The sequence below is a fragment of the Elephantulus edwardii genome, unplaced genomic scaffold (assembly GCF_000299155.1).
Source record: "Elephantulus edwardii isolate Elephantulus edwardi_28Jun2011 unplaced genomic scaffold, EleEdw1.0 scaffold00118, whole genome shotgun sequence".
In the NCBI taxonomy this organism is placed as follows: domain Eukaryota; kingdom Metazoa; phylum Chordata; class Mammalia; order Macroscelidea; family Macroscelididae; genus Elephantulus; species Elephantulus edwardii.
In genome coordinates this window covers 3443906-3462188 of record NW_006399868.1, presented here as the reverse complement: position 1 = coordinate 3462188, position 18283 = coordinate 3443906, and the positions used below count along the sequence as shown (strand labels likewise).

At 50.0% G+C, this 18283-nt stretch overlaps 1 protein-coding gene across 1 annotated transcript in view; it reads left to right on the top strand.

The window, feature by feature from the left end:
- Positions 1-18075, top strand: part of BCL2 (B-cell CLL/lymphoma 2) — a 181833-nt gene extending 163758 nt beyond the window's left edge. Inside the window, exon 2 of the mRNA XM_006892729.1 lies at positions 17941-18075. Within this exon, the coding sequence (XP_006892791.1) occupies positions 17941-18075 (135 nt within the window). The remainder of the gene's footprint in view (positions 1-17940) is intronic.
- The last annotated feature ends 208 nt before the right edge of the window (positions 18076-18283 follow it).

Here is an 18283-nt window from a genome sequence, read left to right as displayed (position 1 = left end):
TCGATGAGATGGATCGATTCTGTGATTGGGGTGGTGGGAGTGAGTGTGTCGGAGACAGCAAGGTCAGCACAGGATAGAGCAGCGTTAGGACTCTTGTACATAGGGTCGCTATGAGTCACAAACAACTCGATGGCACATAACAACGACAACAAGAAGCTACACCTCGGGGAGGGAGCTCTGGTGACCTTCGTGAAAGGAGCTTCACTGTAATCTCAGATGCACACGGGTCAGATCCACCAGCTGCTCCACAGGCGAATACAATCTCCTCCCATGCGATTACCTGCCTCTGAAGCCTGCTGGAATGTCAGCTGCTGGTTGGTTCTGACTTGATGGAACTCAGTCACAATAGTCAGCACCTTATTATGTATTGCTTTCCTCACATCCAACCCATCTAGCCATTGATTTTTTTTTACTCCCTCTCCCCCCATTCCCATCTCTGTTAAACTTGCAAGATTGGTTCTATGTGCAAGTCTAGGACATAAACCAGGATGTGCACTCTCATGTTTATGGCAGCATTATTTACAGTAGGAAAGACTTGGAAACAGCCCAGCTGTCCATCAGCAGATGAATGACTGAAGAAATTGTGGTACGGTCACCCACTGGAATACTGTGCGTCACTAACAGTGATTCAGAATTCCCTGTTCTACAGCACATTATGTGGGTGCACTTGTATTTGTGACTCAATCCAGTAAAGCACTCTGTCACTTTTTAGAATTCTCCACAAAGCAGGGAATTGTGTGTTGGAGAAGGGCTTTTCCAGAATGAAATGAACCCTGGTGGTTCCGCAGTTAAGCGTCCGGGTGCTAATTGAAAGGTCACAGTCACACGTTCCTCTGGAGAAGGATGAGACAGTCAACTTCCATGGAGATCACAGCAGTGTAGACACAGGGCAGTGTGAATCCACCCTGGAGGGTGGCTGTGAACACCTGGGGCAGGTCCTGATGTTGACTTGATGACAACAGGGTTTGGGTTCGCTTACTTCTTCCTGACTGATGTGGAGATTTCTCCTTTGGGACTCGTGCCTCTATCTGCTTGGTATCTTCAAGTCCTGGTAAGGTAATGTGTGGTATCAGCCCCCAGTGGAGGGGATTCTGGAATGTACCACTCACTTTCTGTGACACCACATCTGTGGAAGGGCTGAAGCTAGGGCTGGGGCCCTGTTTTTCTCTCTCTCACCTCCCCTGCCTGTGTACACAGCCCAGGAGAGCCCCCTACGTCCACCCTCACTCCTTGTCCTGAGTGCCTTGAACTTGTGCTTAGCCTTTCGTCACATTCTTAAGTCCCAGCCCACCTTGAAATCTTGATAAGTCTATTGAGTTTTATGACTGTCGCTTACCAGGACGGTTGACTTGACCTCTCATGCCCATTGCTTGTCTCACAGGACTGGACTGTGTCCTTCATTTCTGTTTCCAAGTGGGGAGCAAAGTGTGGGTGAAGGAGCATAGGCCTTGCTGCCCCATGGTGCCCGCTTCTGACCCAAGCCTGGCCTCCCCGGCCTGTGGGACCACGGGCAGCTTGGGCAGCCTCTCTGACTACTGACTCCTCTGTGAAGTGTCCTTTTTGAGGTCTCTTCTGAAATCTTTCTGAGTTCTCAGGGCTTGACAGAACACTAGATGGGACAGTGCCAGTGACGGAATGAACACAGCAAGTTCTCAGGCCAGATTTGGGGTCAGAAGTAGGGAGTCATAAACAAGTCCATGAGGGGTCTGCCTGTGGGAGGACTGTTCGGTTCAGACGTGTCCAAACTTGACCAAAGGGAGGGGAGTCTGGGCCAGGCTCGTGACAAGGACTGTGAGATCCAGGGAGGAGCCACCCAAAGCATGTGCACGTGCAGTTGTGAGAGCCGTGTCACGGCCACATGGATTGGAGACTGGCACAGGGCTTGTCTGGGAGAAAGAAGAGTGTGCTTGGCCTGAAGACCCTCGTGAGCCTTCCCCACACCAGTCCCTCAACCCTCATGTTCTCAGTCAGCTGATGATGTCTGCGGCTTTATAAATGCCTGCTGAGTGGCTTTCTAGGGAGAATGTGGAGTCCCTGGGGTGGGAGGCTTTGCACTGGGATCCAGGGCAAGCATGGCATCATCCCTGCACCACAGAGTACACCTGTGTCACCTGCATGCCCCCATATGTCACCTCTCTATTGCATTGCATGATGCTGAGTATGAAGTTAATGCCTACATCCTGGAATCCACCTTGGGCCCACTTATTCCACTTATACCAGGCACTGCCAGGAGACCATGGGCATCAGAGGCCTTACCTGCAAATGTCTGGTCCCACCTAGCCAGAGCAGGAGGTAGGCGTGGAGGACCAGGGCTGAGTGGCCTCGTACCTCCTCGGTCCAGCAGAGACACACCTTGGAGCCCTGGCTCTCTGCATGTATGTGGCCGGCACTGAGCAGAGGCCCAGGAGGCAGGGGTTGCCTTGGAAGTAGGGTTCCCTCGGGCAGCTGTGCTCAAGAAGTACCACTACCAACAACTCTGACGGGTCTGTGAGTAGTGCACACAGCATTCTGACCCCTCCGCAGCCCACTGGCACTCGCTTCCCACACAGGGGTCCTCAGGCAGGTGAGTCAGCGGTCAGAGGACCCCTGCAGGGCTTGCTTCCCCATGACTGCTGTCAGGACCTGGGGTGTGCACAAGCACAGGGATGTGTTATTTTATTGCTAGATCTCAAAAGAGATTGGAGCAGAGTACAGAGGCATTGTGTAGATTGGGTTTTGCCTCTCGTTAACAGAACTGCCCTGCTCCTGCCTCATTAACATCCTGGAAGTGAGGATTTACAACACACAGGATAATTACATCAGATCACAAAATGAAGGGGAATTGCATGTGACTGAAGATCATGACCTAAACAACTTGACACATATTTTGGGGAGACACAGGTCAACTCATAACACACTCCAAGACCAGTCCCCCCTATCAGTTAACTCCCATTTCTGTTCTCCCTGGGCCCAAGTCAGCACTAGTAAACTTCGGTCTCTGGTCAGTGGTAGGTATAGTGGGACCATAGGAGATAGATATAGATGATATAGATACAGGTACAGAGATACTGATAGAGATAGATCTAGAGATAGATACAGATTGATGTAGATAGAGATTCAGATACAGAAACAGATATAGATGTAGACATGCACTTTTCCTCACAGGGTGCTTTGGAGTGTGTGTGTTGGGGGGGGGTCTTCCTGGACTGTGAAGTCCATGCAGAGCCCATGAGTGACCTAGTGAGAATAACAGAAGCTGCATGCTGCGAGCAGATCTGGTCCTCACGGTGACGTCACTGCCTGCAGCCAGTGTGAGCTGGGCTCTCCCTCTGACCAGTGCAGAGATACAAGCTGGGTTCAGAGCCAGGCCTGGCAAGCGAGTGTCAAGACATCATGATGCCAGAGCGGCGCTGCCCGCCCCCATGCTGTCGTCTTCACTCTGTCCCCTCCTGAATGCCGCCTCCGGGAACTTTCAGCAAGAGCCTATTAGAAAATGCAAGTTCTTTGTCCTCCCACCCCAGCCAGCCTCAGTCATCACTTGCTGATTTAAACAGGCCTACTCCATGTTCATAACTGAAGGGCCCGTCCTGCCCCCGGGAGCAGGCCCAATGCCGACAGGCAGGCCAACCTGCAGAGCCGTGCAAGCGTCTGCTCTCCATTCCCTTCTTTGCATACTTTCATGAATTAGCTCTTACAGTGGGAAGATGACCTGGTGGCCGTGGCGGCATGCCCACGCAGGCAGGGCCACTGGTGACCTGGTACACACACACACACACACATCACCCACACAGAGCGTTCAGTGACTGTGCTCTTGTTCCATGCCCTAGGACAGGTGTGGACCTGGGGAGGAGGGTGGAGAGGAAGGTCTCACACCTATCGCTTCAGATCCCAAATGCTGATCTGCCTGGGACTTCCAGGCCCACACAGGTAAGGGGGAGAAGCAAAGCTCCACTCACTCCCCATTATGGGGTGCACCAGCTCTCCTTCCACAGGGGGTTCTGGGAGTCAGAGACCTGGCGAGAATGAAGGGGGAAGCAAGGGTCCTGTGGACCTGGTGCTAAAGGGAAGAGATGGGGGAATGGAAGATGACGAGCACCTGCCCTTCTTCTGAGGGGCGCAGAGGCTGTCGCCTCAGGAGGTTCTGGGACACGTGTAGATTTGGGGCACAGGCAGCTGTAGAAGCAGGGGGATAGGGACAGGGACGGGAGGAACTAGGAGAGTGGACAATAGTTACAGTTTATATCTGGCACGTGTTCATGGAGCACCCAGGCTGGTTTTAATAAATCAGCATGTATACAGTACTCCATATGCACTGTTTCGTGTAATCATTCATATACCATTGCATTTTACGTAACTAATTACTGTTGACCTACGCCTGTTACTACCCCTGTTATGCCTACTATTGTCTTTTTGGGTCCTCATTGAATCTTTCCAATCAAGTATTATTAGTCACTGCCTCGGTCCTTTTTCTGACTCCACTGGACAAGCTACGTTCTGCTAACCCGCCTATGTGCTGATGGACGCTTGTGTGGGGCTCTCCGTCTTGGCTTTTGTGACTAGTTGGGGACATCAGTGTCCAGATTCTGAGTGGGCGTGTTTGCGGTGCTCCTGGGTGGAGACCTCGGAGTGGAGCTGCTGGGCTGTGTGACCACCGTGAGTAGAAGTTTTCGTGGGGCAACCACACGTCTTCCCCCGTGGCTGTTCCATCCTGCGTGCCGTTGGCAGTGTCCGAGGTTCCAGCCGCTGCACGTTCTCATTCCCCGCCCCCCCATTCTTGCTGTGCTTGTGGGTTTGAAATGTGTTAATGGTCACTCATAGTGGACAGTGTTTGGTGGAGCTCCCTGATTAAAACAAGCTTGGAAGCAGGAGTGGCATTCACTTCCATAATAGCTTGCCTCTGGAAACCCTATGAACCTGGAGAGAGGATGACAGTCACACAGGTGTTGAGGACTTTCGTTCATAGGGTCGCTATGAGTCGCCTGTGACTCGATGGCACTTAACAACAACAACAATCAATAATGCCATTGAGTTTTCTGAGGCAGTAAATGTTCGCATGGGAAGAGACTGCCCATCCTTCTCCCATGGAGCAGCTAGTGGATTTGAACCAAATGCCTTTGGGATTGCAGCACAGCTTCTTACCTCTAGGCTGTGAGTGTACCCTTCAGCCACGGGCTTGTGTGTCAGAGCTGAGGAGGATGGCACAGGATAGGGCAGGGTTCAAGTTGGCTGTTCATAGCGTTGCTCAACTCGATGGAACTTAACAACATTGTTATTGTTGGTTATAAGGAGGAAGACATTTTGGTTTAGGGGATTTTTTTAAATTTTTTTTTTTGCTCAGGATAATTGCTTTCGTGTCTAACACAATATCATAAATAAATAACACTTCCTCCAAAACAGTGAAAATAGCAGTAGCTCAAAGCAAGACAGGGCTGGGCTCCAGAAAACGCTGGAGGTGTAAGCCAGGAGAAGGCAGTGGAATGAGGAAGGTAAGGGCCAAACGGACAGGCTTTGTTTCAAAGCCAGAACTGTGGGAGGCAGGTTAGTATGGCCTCGCTGCACCCGGGACCTTGAGAAAGGTCCCTTCCTGTTAGGACGCATGAGGGTGGATGGGACAGCAGTCTCCTCTCTCCCCACCAAGGGGGCAGAGTACCCCAGCCGTGCTGAGAAAGTTGTGAGGGAGTGAGCATTGTGGGTGTGCCAGCCTGTCAGCGAGCACTTTCAGTAGGGCAGGGCCCCCTCTCACCTTTAATGACACCCCAGCTCCTCACACTGTGCTGTAGGACTCCCCAGCAAACAGGAAGCTGAAGATGCAGTCTTGGGGTCCTTGGGTGGTGCAAACAGTTAAACACCCGACTAACTGAAAGTTGGTTAGTTTGAAACCACGCAGAGGCACCTCAAAAGAACGGCCAGGCAGCCTGCCTCCCAAAGGCCAGAGCCTTGAAAACCAAGGGGTGTGCAGCTCTGCTCTCCCACATGCGGTCGCCCTACCCTAAGTCAGAAGTGACCCTCACTCCCATGTGATTAATGCAGCTTGAGCCTCTGGTGTTTCTTCTCCATCTGTTATGGGGCCCTGTCAAATGGCATGGAAGCACTAACCTTTTCTAGCACGTATTGCTGTGGATGAGTGTCTTAACATGTCTCCGTGGCTTCTGAGAACCAGGCTGGTGGCTGCCCCTTGCTGGAGCCTGCAGGTGGGTCTGTGGGGCTCTCCCTGTGACATTTGCATACCTGTTGCAAGGGACACTTCCCCTCGGGTGTCCCTCCACTCAGCCCAGGGACAGCCAGCTCTCATCTTCTTCTGTGATGTATTGGGGGGGGGGGCGGGCAGAACGGCTCTGGACTGGGTGCTTCAAGGCAGGTTCACCTGGGAGAGCATCACTCTTGCACACCCTGTCTTGCTCAGAAAAGGAAGGAACCACTTGGACTTCTCATTTTTCTGCCTCCCTTGCTCCTAGGGCCCCACGCTTATTTGCATTCTCAGCAAAATTTGCATAACAAAATACACCCAAACTTCCCTGGACCAAGTGCAGTAGGCGGGGAAGTTTTGTTTTTGTTTTGTTTGGGTTTTTCATCTCCTGCCATTTTTTTGGCAGGTCTCTAGTTACACCCAGATGACACTTAGATTAGGTTTCATCTTCTGTTGGCCTGAGACTCAGCAGGCCCCTCCTCCAGGCCCACCCCCTCCCACCCCCCATGTCCCCAGATCTGTCACCATCACCAGACAAAGGTCCTGGCACTCTGCTTCTCGTGCTGGGCTGGCACAGCGTGGAGGCCAGTGGCTGTGTCCTTCAGCTCTGTGTACAGGGATGTCCTTCCTCCTGGCCTCCCAAGCCCAGAAGCGGAGTTTGGGGAGGGAAGGGCGGATGAGGGAGTTTAGTCCCACGTGGACGCAGTCTGCAGACAGAGCCCTTGGTCTTCATTCAGCACAGTGTGGCTAGGAGGAAATCCGGCCAAGCCGATGACCAGGGGAAGCGGAGTCACTTCCTCGCCAGCTGCTCCATTCAGGGCGAAGGCCCTCTCACTTCCTCGCATGTGCTGGCCTGGGCTGGCCACGGGGCTGCTTCCTGGAGGCTCGTCTGTCCACTCTGAAGTCTGCTGCCCTCCCTCTCCCCCCACCGTTCTCTTCCAGGGCAAGGTGCTATGGGCTCAGGTGGCGCTGGTGTCCCTCACCTCCTTCTCCCCCTCAGTGGATCTGTGTCCGGGCTGAGGGATCCCCCTTTGCATCCTTGTCTGTAAACAGCCTTTGCCTGTGGGCCTCTCCCTGTCCAGCTCAGCTGCCACCCACAGCCCTGCCTGCTCATGTCCAGGACGGCTCTCTCATAGGCAGGTGGCACAGGGCACAGGTATCCTTACAACACTGCTCACAGCAGAGGGTCAGTGCCAGATGAGTCAGGAAAATACTGCCAGGCTGCTACCTTCTGCAGATTCGCCCCATGGATACATGGCACCCAGCATCCTGATAGCCAGCACCGTGTGACCCCTGATCAGGGAGACTGGGCGTTGAGAAGGACGTGATGCAGCTGGAACCGGCCGGGCACCAGCTCCTCACAGGACAAGGCTGGAGCCTGCTGCAGATGAAGCCTTGATTTTGTCATTGATTTGACCTCTGAACATGCTTTAATTTTTCTTTCTTTCATCATTGTTTGGGTGAATGTTAGCAGAACAAAATTGTTTTCAATCCAACACCCTTCTTTAAAAACAGAAAAATATCCTTCGAGATATGTTGGGGAAACCTGTATAGCTAGAAAGACAGACATGGACTGATTTTGGTTCCACAAACCTTTACTGAAAGCCTGCTGTGTGCTCTGGGGACCCCTTGTGCCCCCAGGTACTCAGTTTAATGGGAGGACAGAAACCTTACAGATGGGCTTTGGATGGTCTTGCTTGCTACAGGGGTTGAGCAGAGTTCCCAGGAGGAAACCTTGCACCCTGAATCTCCAGGTGACCAGTGTCAGTGTCAGAGTCGCCAAGCGAGAGCCGGCCCAGAGCCTTGGGAGCTAATGCGAGGGCAGAGACAGCGGAAGTGGAGACGTGAATGGAAACCTCTCCTTCCAGCCGCTGTAGGTGTGCAGGGACCTGAGGCCGTAAGAATAGAGGTGGCGGTGACAGATGGGAGATCACTGCAGGGAGCCTGCAGAGCGAGAGACTCAGGTGGTGACACTGGTGGGGCAGATGTAGTGACTGCCCTGCCAGTGTCCCCTCGCCCTTGACCTTCAGGTGCCAGCAAGTCCATCTCTGGCTTGAGTTTATTCTGGAGCACTGGGCACCTGCCAGGCCAGGAGGGTGGGGTGCCGACTGCCCCATACAACCTCTCTGCAGTGAGTGGTGGGATCAGTGTGGGACGGCCCGGCTTCTCTGTGGGATCACCCAAGGCGCACGTTCCAGGTCTCCACAGCAGGACTGCTGAGCTCCAGGGGCCAGAAAGAGTGACTTCCCTGACACAGTGACATGTAACCGACTGATTTCTGTCCACCTCAGTTCCCCACTAGGGTTTCCTGGAAACATCTCAAGGAGCTAATCACATTCGAATCTTTGTCTCAGAGTCAGCTTCCAGGGGACCTAATACAGCAGGGTTTACCAGTGACCGAGTGTGAGGGTAAGAGGGGCAACTGTCGAAAGACTCTTGGGTTTTAATGTTACTCGACAAATGGAAGGAGCCCTGGTAGTGGAGAGGTTAAAGCATTTTTGTGCTAAGCAGAAGGTCACTGATTCAAGCTCACCAGTGGCTCTGAAAGATGAGACAGTCTTGTTTCTGTACAGATCTGTAGCCTTGGAAACGCTGCAAAGCAATTCTGCTCTGTCCTTCAGTGTTGTGACGAGCTGGAATCAGCCGCTTGGCACTGGGCTTGGTTTTGCAAATGCAATTCCCGGATTGTTTGCTCAACAGCACTGGCCCACACTTTTAAAAATTTTAAACCTTGCAGTATCGCCCTGTGCTGTTTGAAAAGCTGCTTCTTGGTCTATGTACAGTTTCAACATGAACACAATCCAGTGTTCTGGAGTCACCAGTCTTCACAATGCCTTCTGTCATCGGTTACGATCCATGCAGTTGAATGCCTGCACAGTGTCCGTAAAGACAGGAGAGAAGCTGGAGAGCAGAGTCATGGAGACTGTCAGTGAATCAAAGCTTCCAGCAAGATGTTACCAAAAGCAGCCAGTTTTCCAGATGAAGGATACTGTGATTTCAGAGGCAAACCGGAGGGAGAAATCCAATCATGTGGGTTAAATGTGGGTGAGAGCAGTCAATGAGGATGGACTTACAGACTGTCATGGAGAGAAGGATAGAAAAGATGATGGTTATGATGGAACATAGCATTCTGAGGAAGTCGGAGTATGTGCATGCCAAGGAGAAAGGCCTAGGTTAATAGAGGAAAGTTCCAGAAGTGATGGGCAATGGTGGAATGAGGCCAGTGTAGGAAAGAGCAGGGAAAGGAGGCTGAAATGTGGATTACAAATGGATGAGGGTAGAAACCAGGATGAATTCTTGCCCAGTGGTCCAGGTTTTCTTCAAGGCGACACCACTTGAGATGAGTGGCGGCCTTTGGGAGTAGTCTCTGAAAGGAACTGAGATAAGATCTGGCCAAGGATCAAGTGTGGCCTCAAGAACCCTTAAGTTTGGAAACCATGCATTTAGCTTAGAGTGTCTCCCGTCTACATGGCTGGGCAACTTCTCCAGTCACACTTGGGAGCCCAGATGGGGCCACAGAAAGCTGGAGACAGGACAGAGCAAGTGGAGGAAGTTAGGAGTGGGGGTCACACTGAGTTCTAGAGTCCAACCTCTCTCCCATATCCTAGCCTCTTGGAAGCAGAAGACCTAAAACTCAGGCTATCGCCTTCACCTCTACACCATGCATTTACTTACCAGTACAAACTGTAAACCATCTATCTATCTGTGTAGGTTGTTTACTTCCCTTGGCTTTTTTCCCCATTTTTTAAAATTAATTTTAATGAACGTTTACAGAGACTTAGGGTTTCCAGTCATTCATTATTGTACTTTTCTCCCTGCCCACCCCCTCCTCCCCAATTCACTCTTCTCCTTGAAAAGTAAAACTCTTTCCTTGTTATGCAATCCCTCCCCCCAAGTCCACTCCACTGTGCAGCCTTCATTCTGGACTCCTTTCATGACAGTAATACCTAATCATATATCCCTTTTAAACAGTTCCCTCCCTCATCTGTTTCAGTGTGGTATACATCATTCATCCCCTCCTTCTCTATCTTCCCTTAACCCCAATGTCAGTTCCATTTTACAACAGTGGCCCTATGCAATAGTTGTCCTTTTGTGACTGAAATATTTCACTCAGCATAATGTCCTCCAGGGTCACCCATTTTGTATATTTCGTGAGTTCCTTGCTTTTTAATGCTGCATAGTATTCCATTGTACGAATGAATATACTAGAGCTTCTCTATCCATTCATTTTTTGATGGGTACTTGGGTTGTTTCCAGCTGTTTGCTATTGCAAACAGAGCTGCGGTAAACATGAGTGTGCATGTATCTATCTGCTTGTGCCTGCAATCTGAGGTTACTTTGCGCTTCCTCGCACCTCAGAGTTTGTAGGGCTATGAGTTTGTTCTTCCTTGACTGATAAGCCCACTCTTCAGATTTCTTGTGACCACCAACTTTGCTTTTTTAATGTAATAAACTTTAATATAATAAAAAGAAGCATAGGAAATATCAAAAGCCACCTTAGAGAGCAGTGTTTTGGTTTCTTGCTGGTCCCACCTGATTTTCTCCTTCCTTTCTTTTTACTGCTGTGTGGAGAATTCAGAATGGCAGGGCACATTTCATTTAACTGAAGATACTCACCGAGAAGCATTCTCTTTCTCTAGAAAGTAAGTTCTCTGAGGAGAGCATGGCTCTTACCCCTTTCACACCTCTCCTGGGTAGTATAGTGGTTCCAGCCACAGTCCGCTCACAGGCTGTGGATTGTAACTGCAAGTCAGCTTGTTTACAGTCAGCCCAGCCGTATTACATGTCCCCATGGACCAAGTGAGCCCACGGGTCTGGGCCTCTAAGTGCAGGGCTCCTGACAACTGTTGTGGGAGTAGGTCCGGGGAGGATTCTCCTTCCCTTGGGATCCTGCGTGGACCCAGGTCACGTGTGGCTGCTGCCCAGGAAGCCAGGAGGCCACTGCTCCTCCAGACTGGCTGTGACCTATGCTTTTTATCTGTCATATTATGGAGTATAATATTTTCCCCAGATTCAGTATACTCTGGCCATGTATCATAGATTAGATAGATAGATAGATAGATAGATAGATAGATATTTTAAAAATTTATTTAATATTTAAATTTGTATAAAAATTAGAAAATACAGCTAACCAAAGACAGACTGGGGGGAAAAAAAGAATCTACACATGACCTCTCCTCTTATTAGCAGTAAGCACAGATAGCAGTCCCATTCCGTTTTCTTCTTTTCTTTTCTGTACTTATACACATATGTTAGGGCTGGTTGCTTTTATTTTTTAAAAAGAACTAAAATTTGCTTACTGTTTGTCCTTTGCTTCACCCTCTAGTATCTGAGGGGTGTATTTCCTCATCGGTAGATACAGAGTATGTTTTTAATTGAACCGGCTGAGGAGTACTCCACTCTGTGGACGCACAGGAAGTTGTTCAGAGCGCCATGCTGTCCAGCCCCGAAGTGGTCTTCAAGTTTATTATCAACAACATATGCATTTTATTAATTTTTCAGGATAAATTACTAGAAACGGGGTTAATAATGAAAGGATGCTTCTGAAGCCTTCTACGCATATTGCCAAATAGAACCAGGCTCTACCTTTGCCTGGGCCGGGTCGTCCTTAGGTTGTGGAAGGGTTTCCAGAGCCCCCCCCCACATCGTCTTCAGCTTCAGCAAGCACTGTTAACATTCTCTTCAGTGTTCACCAACCCAACCCATCTGCTTTTTAACCCCTTTTTATCTGGAATCAAGTCAAAAGAAAACATCTTAAAAGACTCTGAAATGTAGACTAGAAGTGATGGAGGGCAGGCAGTGGAAAAGCAAGAAAGAGACAGAGAGAAGGGGGTGAGGGCAGTTCCTTCTCAGGTCATGGTGCAGCCACACTGGTGACACACCTGCAGGCGGCTTCACCTGGTCAGTTCAGCCCATACCCCTCTGCAGCAGGGCATGGGAGGTCAGCCATCCTGCAACTTTGTGCCCACCCTGCGTGGGACAAGCATCAGCTCTAGACTGTGAATTAATTGGGAGGTTTGGGGAGCAAACCAGCAGCCCATCTCAGAGGCTTCTGTCCATGTCTGCACAGACACAAGGGAGCCAGGGAAGCAGCAAGCAAAGCCTTGAGGCCTGTGCGTATCACATCATGCAAACAGGTTCCTCCCTCGGCCAGTCCTGACAGGAGCCCGGGGTGGGGCCTCCTAGGTGCACGCCTGGGACTTTGTTCCAGTCACATGGCTATGGCCTAGGTTTCCTTTTCTCCTCTTTGTTTTAATACATAAAATGAGCACGTGTTTATTTAAAACGCTTTCAGCCTTCACTAATGACAGACTGTTCAAACAACCTTCAGAAAACCCCTAATCAGGATGTTTGAAAGCACAAGCCGAAGTCTCCGACAAAGTAGCCTTGAAGGATGTTCCCTCTTCAAACCGCAGGATTTACTTTGCACTTTGAGACTTTAGATGGACAGGGCATAGGGACCAGTTTCAACCTCTCTCTTTTAACCAGAAAAGAACCTGAGGAGTTAAATGGTTCATCCCAAGCTCCACAGCCTGACTGAGAATTGATGGAGGGTCTTATTTTGTGGCAAATGTTTTATCATCACTTCCCGTCTTCACCTGGTATGCAGTAGGTCTGTAATAGGGTAAAGCTTCCTGCGAGTTCTTCATTCGTCCACTGTTTTATTTTACATTCTGAACCAGGACAACAAATGTTTTTGTGACCTTAGTCTCGCCAACAGCCACATTTCTGGATGAGGTAAATGAGGCTCAGAATTGGGTAGTTGGTTCAAGGTCATAAAGGAAGTTCACACAGACCTTCCCCAGCAGCCTGGTGTCCTTTCCAGACCAGCATCTATTCCTTGGGTCAAGATGCTGCCCTTGCTGATACAACTTGAGGAGGGATTCTTCTCTTTGTAACACACACTGGGAAGAACTCCAGAGGCCTTTGGGAAGCAGAGTTACTGGTAGGAGGGGTGGGCACCTTCATTAGCCCTAGAGAGAAGGAGGGTTGGGAGGTGTGCCCTGCCCCACCCTCTCAGTACCCTGCACCCAGCAAACTGGGAGGGAATGCCAAGGGAACATGTCCCTTCTTGCCTCTCCTTTTCCAGGAGGGCTTCATCCACAAAGGGCTTCGCTCAGAAGGCGAGGCTTGGTGTTTTCTGACTTAGCGACAGAAAATACCCAATGCCCCTAAATTAGGGTGAGTGGCACTTGGACCAGTGCCCAAGTCCCGGAGAATCAGGCTGTCATGCAGAGCTGTTGGGGGTGTTGCCTGCCTGTCCCTCATAGGAGGGAGGGCTGTGGACGTCTGCAGCCCTGCCTGTGGGGTCCAGGGGTGCACTCTGCAAACGGTGAGCCGCTCCTGCTCTGAAACTGGCCCTGAGTCCTCCTGGTCCTTCTACCAGGAGAGGAAGTGCTTGTTGACAAAACAGTCATGACTGCCACCTCAGCTTTGTGCTCAGGACACTAAACATAAATTTGCCAGTGGTCACAGGGGGACTGAGCAAGGGGTGGTCAGCACAAACTCCTCAAAACTTCTGAAAGCAGTTTGATGAATGGTCAACTTGCGTTCATTTAAAGACTTTTTTTAAGGTAACAGCAGTAGACAAAAGTGTATGCCTGAAAGTGAACCACAGTACTATTTAGAGTAACAAGAGTCTAAAACAACCTAAATAAGGAATTGGTTAGCCCTTTTGTGACCTGTGGGACATAAATCACCCACCAATATTTTCAGCCTTTGGGAAGTAGACAGCCCAGTTGAGGGTGCTGCCACCTGGTGGGGATCGGTGTCACTGCGTGTATCCCACCTTGGTGTGGTGTGTGTACCATGGAGTTGGACCAACCACAGTTGAGCCTCTAGTGGGTTTTCAACGGCAGTTAACCGCATGGGAGGCGACTGCCCATCCCTCATTGTATCAAAATCCCTATTATCTCAAGAAAAATGACATTTCCTTGCTTTTAGCCTGCGTTTCCCTAGTGAACACACAAAACGTCAACCAAAAATTCAAAGGAGAAAATATTTTGGTCTTGAAAGGATTGTTGTGTTGTTGATTGCTGTCCAGTTGAGCATGACTCATAGCAACCCTATGAACAAAAGGCCTGAAGCTTTTCTGTAACTATCGTCATTTATCCAAGTTCATAGAGTTTCTAGAGGCATGTGGTTTAGGTAGTGGACGCGAGGGGATTAATTCTTTCTCTCCATTCAGTGGAATACTATGCAGCCATGACAAATAACTGCATACATCTATATTTTTTGTTGTTAACATACCATCAGGTACAATCTGTAATGACTCTTATGAACGATTCTGTGCATCTAAACTTTGTCCTGTCTTGTGCCATCCACTCTTGAGCCCAGTGTTGCAGTCACTGTGTCAATCCTTCTGCTTGAGGGTCTTCTCTCTCTCACTGACTTCCACATTTCCTAGCATGATGTCCTTTTCCAAGGATCGCCTCGCCTCACAGCATGCTCAAAGTGAGATGAAGCTTTGTCATCCTTGCCTCCAAGGAGCACTCTGGCTGCACCTTCTCCGGACATACCTCTGTGTGCTCTGGGCAGCCTGTGGGATGTTCAGTAGTTATCAGGCAAACTGTCAGGAGGGGCCAGTCCTTGGAAAAGGACACCATGCTGAGAAAAGTGGAGGTCAGAGAAAGAGAAGACGCCGAAACAGAACGGGCTGCTGCAGCAGCAGATGTAAAAATGAGCTCCAGCGTATCAGAGATGGTGAGGATGGCACCGGACAGGGCAAGGTTCAGATACACTGGTCACGAAGTGTCCGAGTCACGGTTGACTTGATGGCACCTCACAACAATGTACTTAGTGGCAAGAGAAGCTGCCCTAGCAGTGCCTGAAAAGGTTATGTCCATGATCATCACTCCAGCATTCCTAGAAGGCTGTTACATAAAGGAGAAATAGCTTCAAACAGGTAGATTAAAGCATCGAGGTGAAGCTTTAGAACCAAGGCAGAGTTCAAATTTATGCTAGATCTCAGAAAACTTTAATAAACAAGTATTACACCCCTATAATATACTGGGAGTGCTGGTGGTCTGGAGGGTAAAGAGTTGTGCTGCCAGCCCAAAGGCAGGCAGTTGGAATCCACCAGCTGCTTTGTAGGCAAGACTGACAGTCTCCTCTGGTGTGACTTCCAGCCTCTGAACACCACTGGGAGGCCAGCTAGAGGCCAGAGTTGGTTCCAACAGGACAGCAGTGACTTCTGACAGTGTACCGAGTGCTATGCACAGCTCTGGGAAGACTTAAGATGAATTCCGGTCCCTCTGCTGATCCAAAACCCAAACCTACTGCCACTGTTAGAACCTCCTCCTGTAGCTGTGCCAGAAAGCATGGACGTTCACGTCTCCTGTGATACAATCATGGGCTTCGGTTCAAGGCCGCTGGGAGGAATGTGGAACTCCATCCTGTTTTCCTTGCTTAAATAAACCACACCAGGTGAGAAGGAATTTCATGGAGTTATTCCTGCATTTCCAAGTGCAGTCAAGAAGCTCCTTAGGCGTGAGACTCAAGACACTTTGCCTCACATGCTTTGGGTGTGTTAACAGGAGAGGAAGCCCTTCCATAGATGGACGGAGAGACGGTAACAGTGGGCTCCAGCACAGCCGTGAGGGCAGGCATGGTGTGGGGCTGGGCGGAGCTCCGTTTGATAGGGACACTATCGTGAGTCAGAGCTAACTCAGAAGCACCGAACTTACTAAACCAGTTAGACATTCATTCAGGGAACTGTCCAGATGTGATTTCTAAAGCCCCTCCCAAGAATCCAGGGAATGGCATTCAGTAACTGCTTCAATCTGAGACCCCTCGTGGGGATATCGCTCCAGCCACTGCAGATCGGCCTCGATGCTGGGCAGGCCTGAGAGACATCCCTCCCCGCCCACACGGGTCTTCACCTCTGGGGGAAGCACGGGTTGCATGAAGTTCATAACCTGAGTGCAGCATTGCGGGCATCCAGTTGAGCTACTTCTGAGAATCCATGGTCCTTGGCAGCCTCTTTCCCAGCATACACCTCGATCTTGACCACAGAGGCTAAGCATCCTTTGCATTAGGGCACACTCCTTTGTCCATGGTGCCAGCAGCCTGGGCATCGTGGCAAGCCCAGTACACCTGGCAGTCACTGGCAATGTGAGGGTGTCGGCAGCACTCAGCAGACATGGAGTGGGCCTGGGCTCAAGTCCTGGCTTTCACACTTCCTAGACGACTCTTACACCCTCCAGGAGTCTCTGGGCTTTTCCATCTGAGAAGTAAAACTCACTGCCATAGTGATCAGAAAGGACATAGTAGGCTGGCCCCATAGGGTTACTAAGATTGTAAACATTCTCCCATGTAGCTGATGGGTCCACACTGTTGACTATTTGGTTAGGAGTGAAAATACTTCAACCGCTTCACCACCAAGGGAGCAAAGTAAAAGCCCTCATGAGATTTTGGTATGAAGAATAAATAAAGGTAGGCCTTCAATGCAGTCATGACTGGATCGTTAACTGCTTAACCAGAGGCCAGCGACTGAAGCCAATCAGAAGCTCCACAGGAGAAAACCTGATGATGTGATCCAGTAAAGACACAAAATAAGACAACGTCACTGCCATCGTATCCATTCCAACTCACAGGGACACTCTCTCAGGCTCCCAAAGCCGTGAACACGAGGAGGAGGAAACTGCTCGTTTGATTTCACACAGCAGCTGGTAGAGGCCTTTGTGTTAGCAGCACAGCTCACTGTAGATTGAGGCGCCCTGAAGGCACTTCTTCTCTGCCACATGGGATATTTCTAAGCGGGCATCAACTTGATGGCACACAACAGGAAACTGATACGGCGCCTGACCTAAGGTGGGGATGGTGGTGGTTAGGTGCCATCGAGTATGACTCAGAGCTACCCCAGGATGAGGCAGCCTGCAGCCGGCCCTGTCCTATGAACCCTGCCCTGTCCTGTGCCATCCCCACCCCTCATCTCCGACATATGAGAGCCCATTGCTGAAGTCACAGTGTCAGCCCATCTCTCTGGGGGTCTTCCTCCCCTTCACTTAGCCTCCATCTTATCAAACATCATCTCACTTTCCAGGCAATATCCTCGCCTAGCGACATGCCAGGAAAGGAGAACAGCTAGCAGTTGTTCTTTTGATTTAAATTCGTTCTACCTAAAATTGCCATCAGTACTTCCTGAGTAGCTTTGCTTTTACATTTTCTTCTTAGTTTACTAACCAGTCACACCGCGGTGACTCCAGGTGTGGAAGGGAAGGACTGTGCTCTGAGCATTTCTCACGGGAGTTTCTGCACCAGACGGCCAGGCTTCTTTCCTGAGGATGGATGCGAACCTTCGTCCTGTTGGTTAGTTAGCAGTTGGGCATGTCCGACATTGGCTTCAGGAAGAGACTCCCTTTAGCGCCTACCCTTCTAATGCACACTCTGCCCTGCTGATTTTATCATCTCTCCTGCCGCACTAGAGTAAGAACTCCTTGAAGTGGGAATCTTCAATCTCATATTTACTGCCCGGCACATAAACAGGCTCTCAATAAATTGGTGGTAAGACAGACAGATGGAGCATACAATTTGCCATTTTAACCAGACAATTCATTGGCAATTTTTACTGTCATGGTGTAACCAGTATCTACTTTCAAACCATCCAGATCCTAAAGAGAAGTTTTATAACCACTGAGTGTTGACTTGCTCAGTAAATCTTTTTGTAAAGGCTGACAACAGGTACCCTTCTCACCCTCTGCCCAGGTGTGGTGGCCCCATATCACAGGATGATATTCTGTGTTCTAACACCATCTTCTCTCTTCTGCCCTCAGGACGCCTTTGTGGAGCTCTACGGCCCCAGCATGCGGCCTCTCTTTGACTTCTCCTGGCTGTCTCTGAAGACGCTGCTTAGTCTGGCCCTGTTGGGAGCTTGCATCACCCTGGGTGCCTACCTGGGGCACAAGTGAAGTCACCCAGCCTGTGGCTAAACAGTTATGCAAAAGTTTCACGGGGCCAGTAGGAACAGAACACATCGGCCAGGAGGTACCAGGAAGCAAAGCAATGGTCTCTTAAAATGAAAAAAAGAAAAAATAACATGCAAAGTCGAATCAGCTATTTACTGCCAAAGGGAAATACCGTTTATTTTTTACATTCTTAGCAAAAAGATTTATTTAT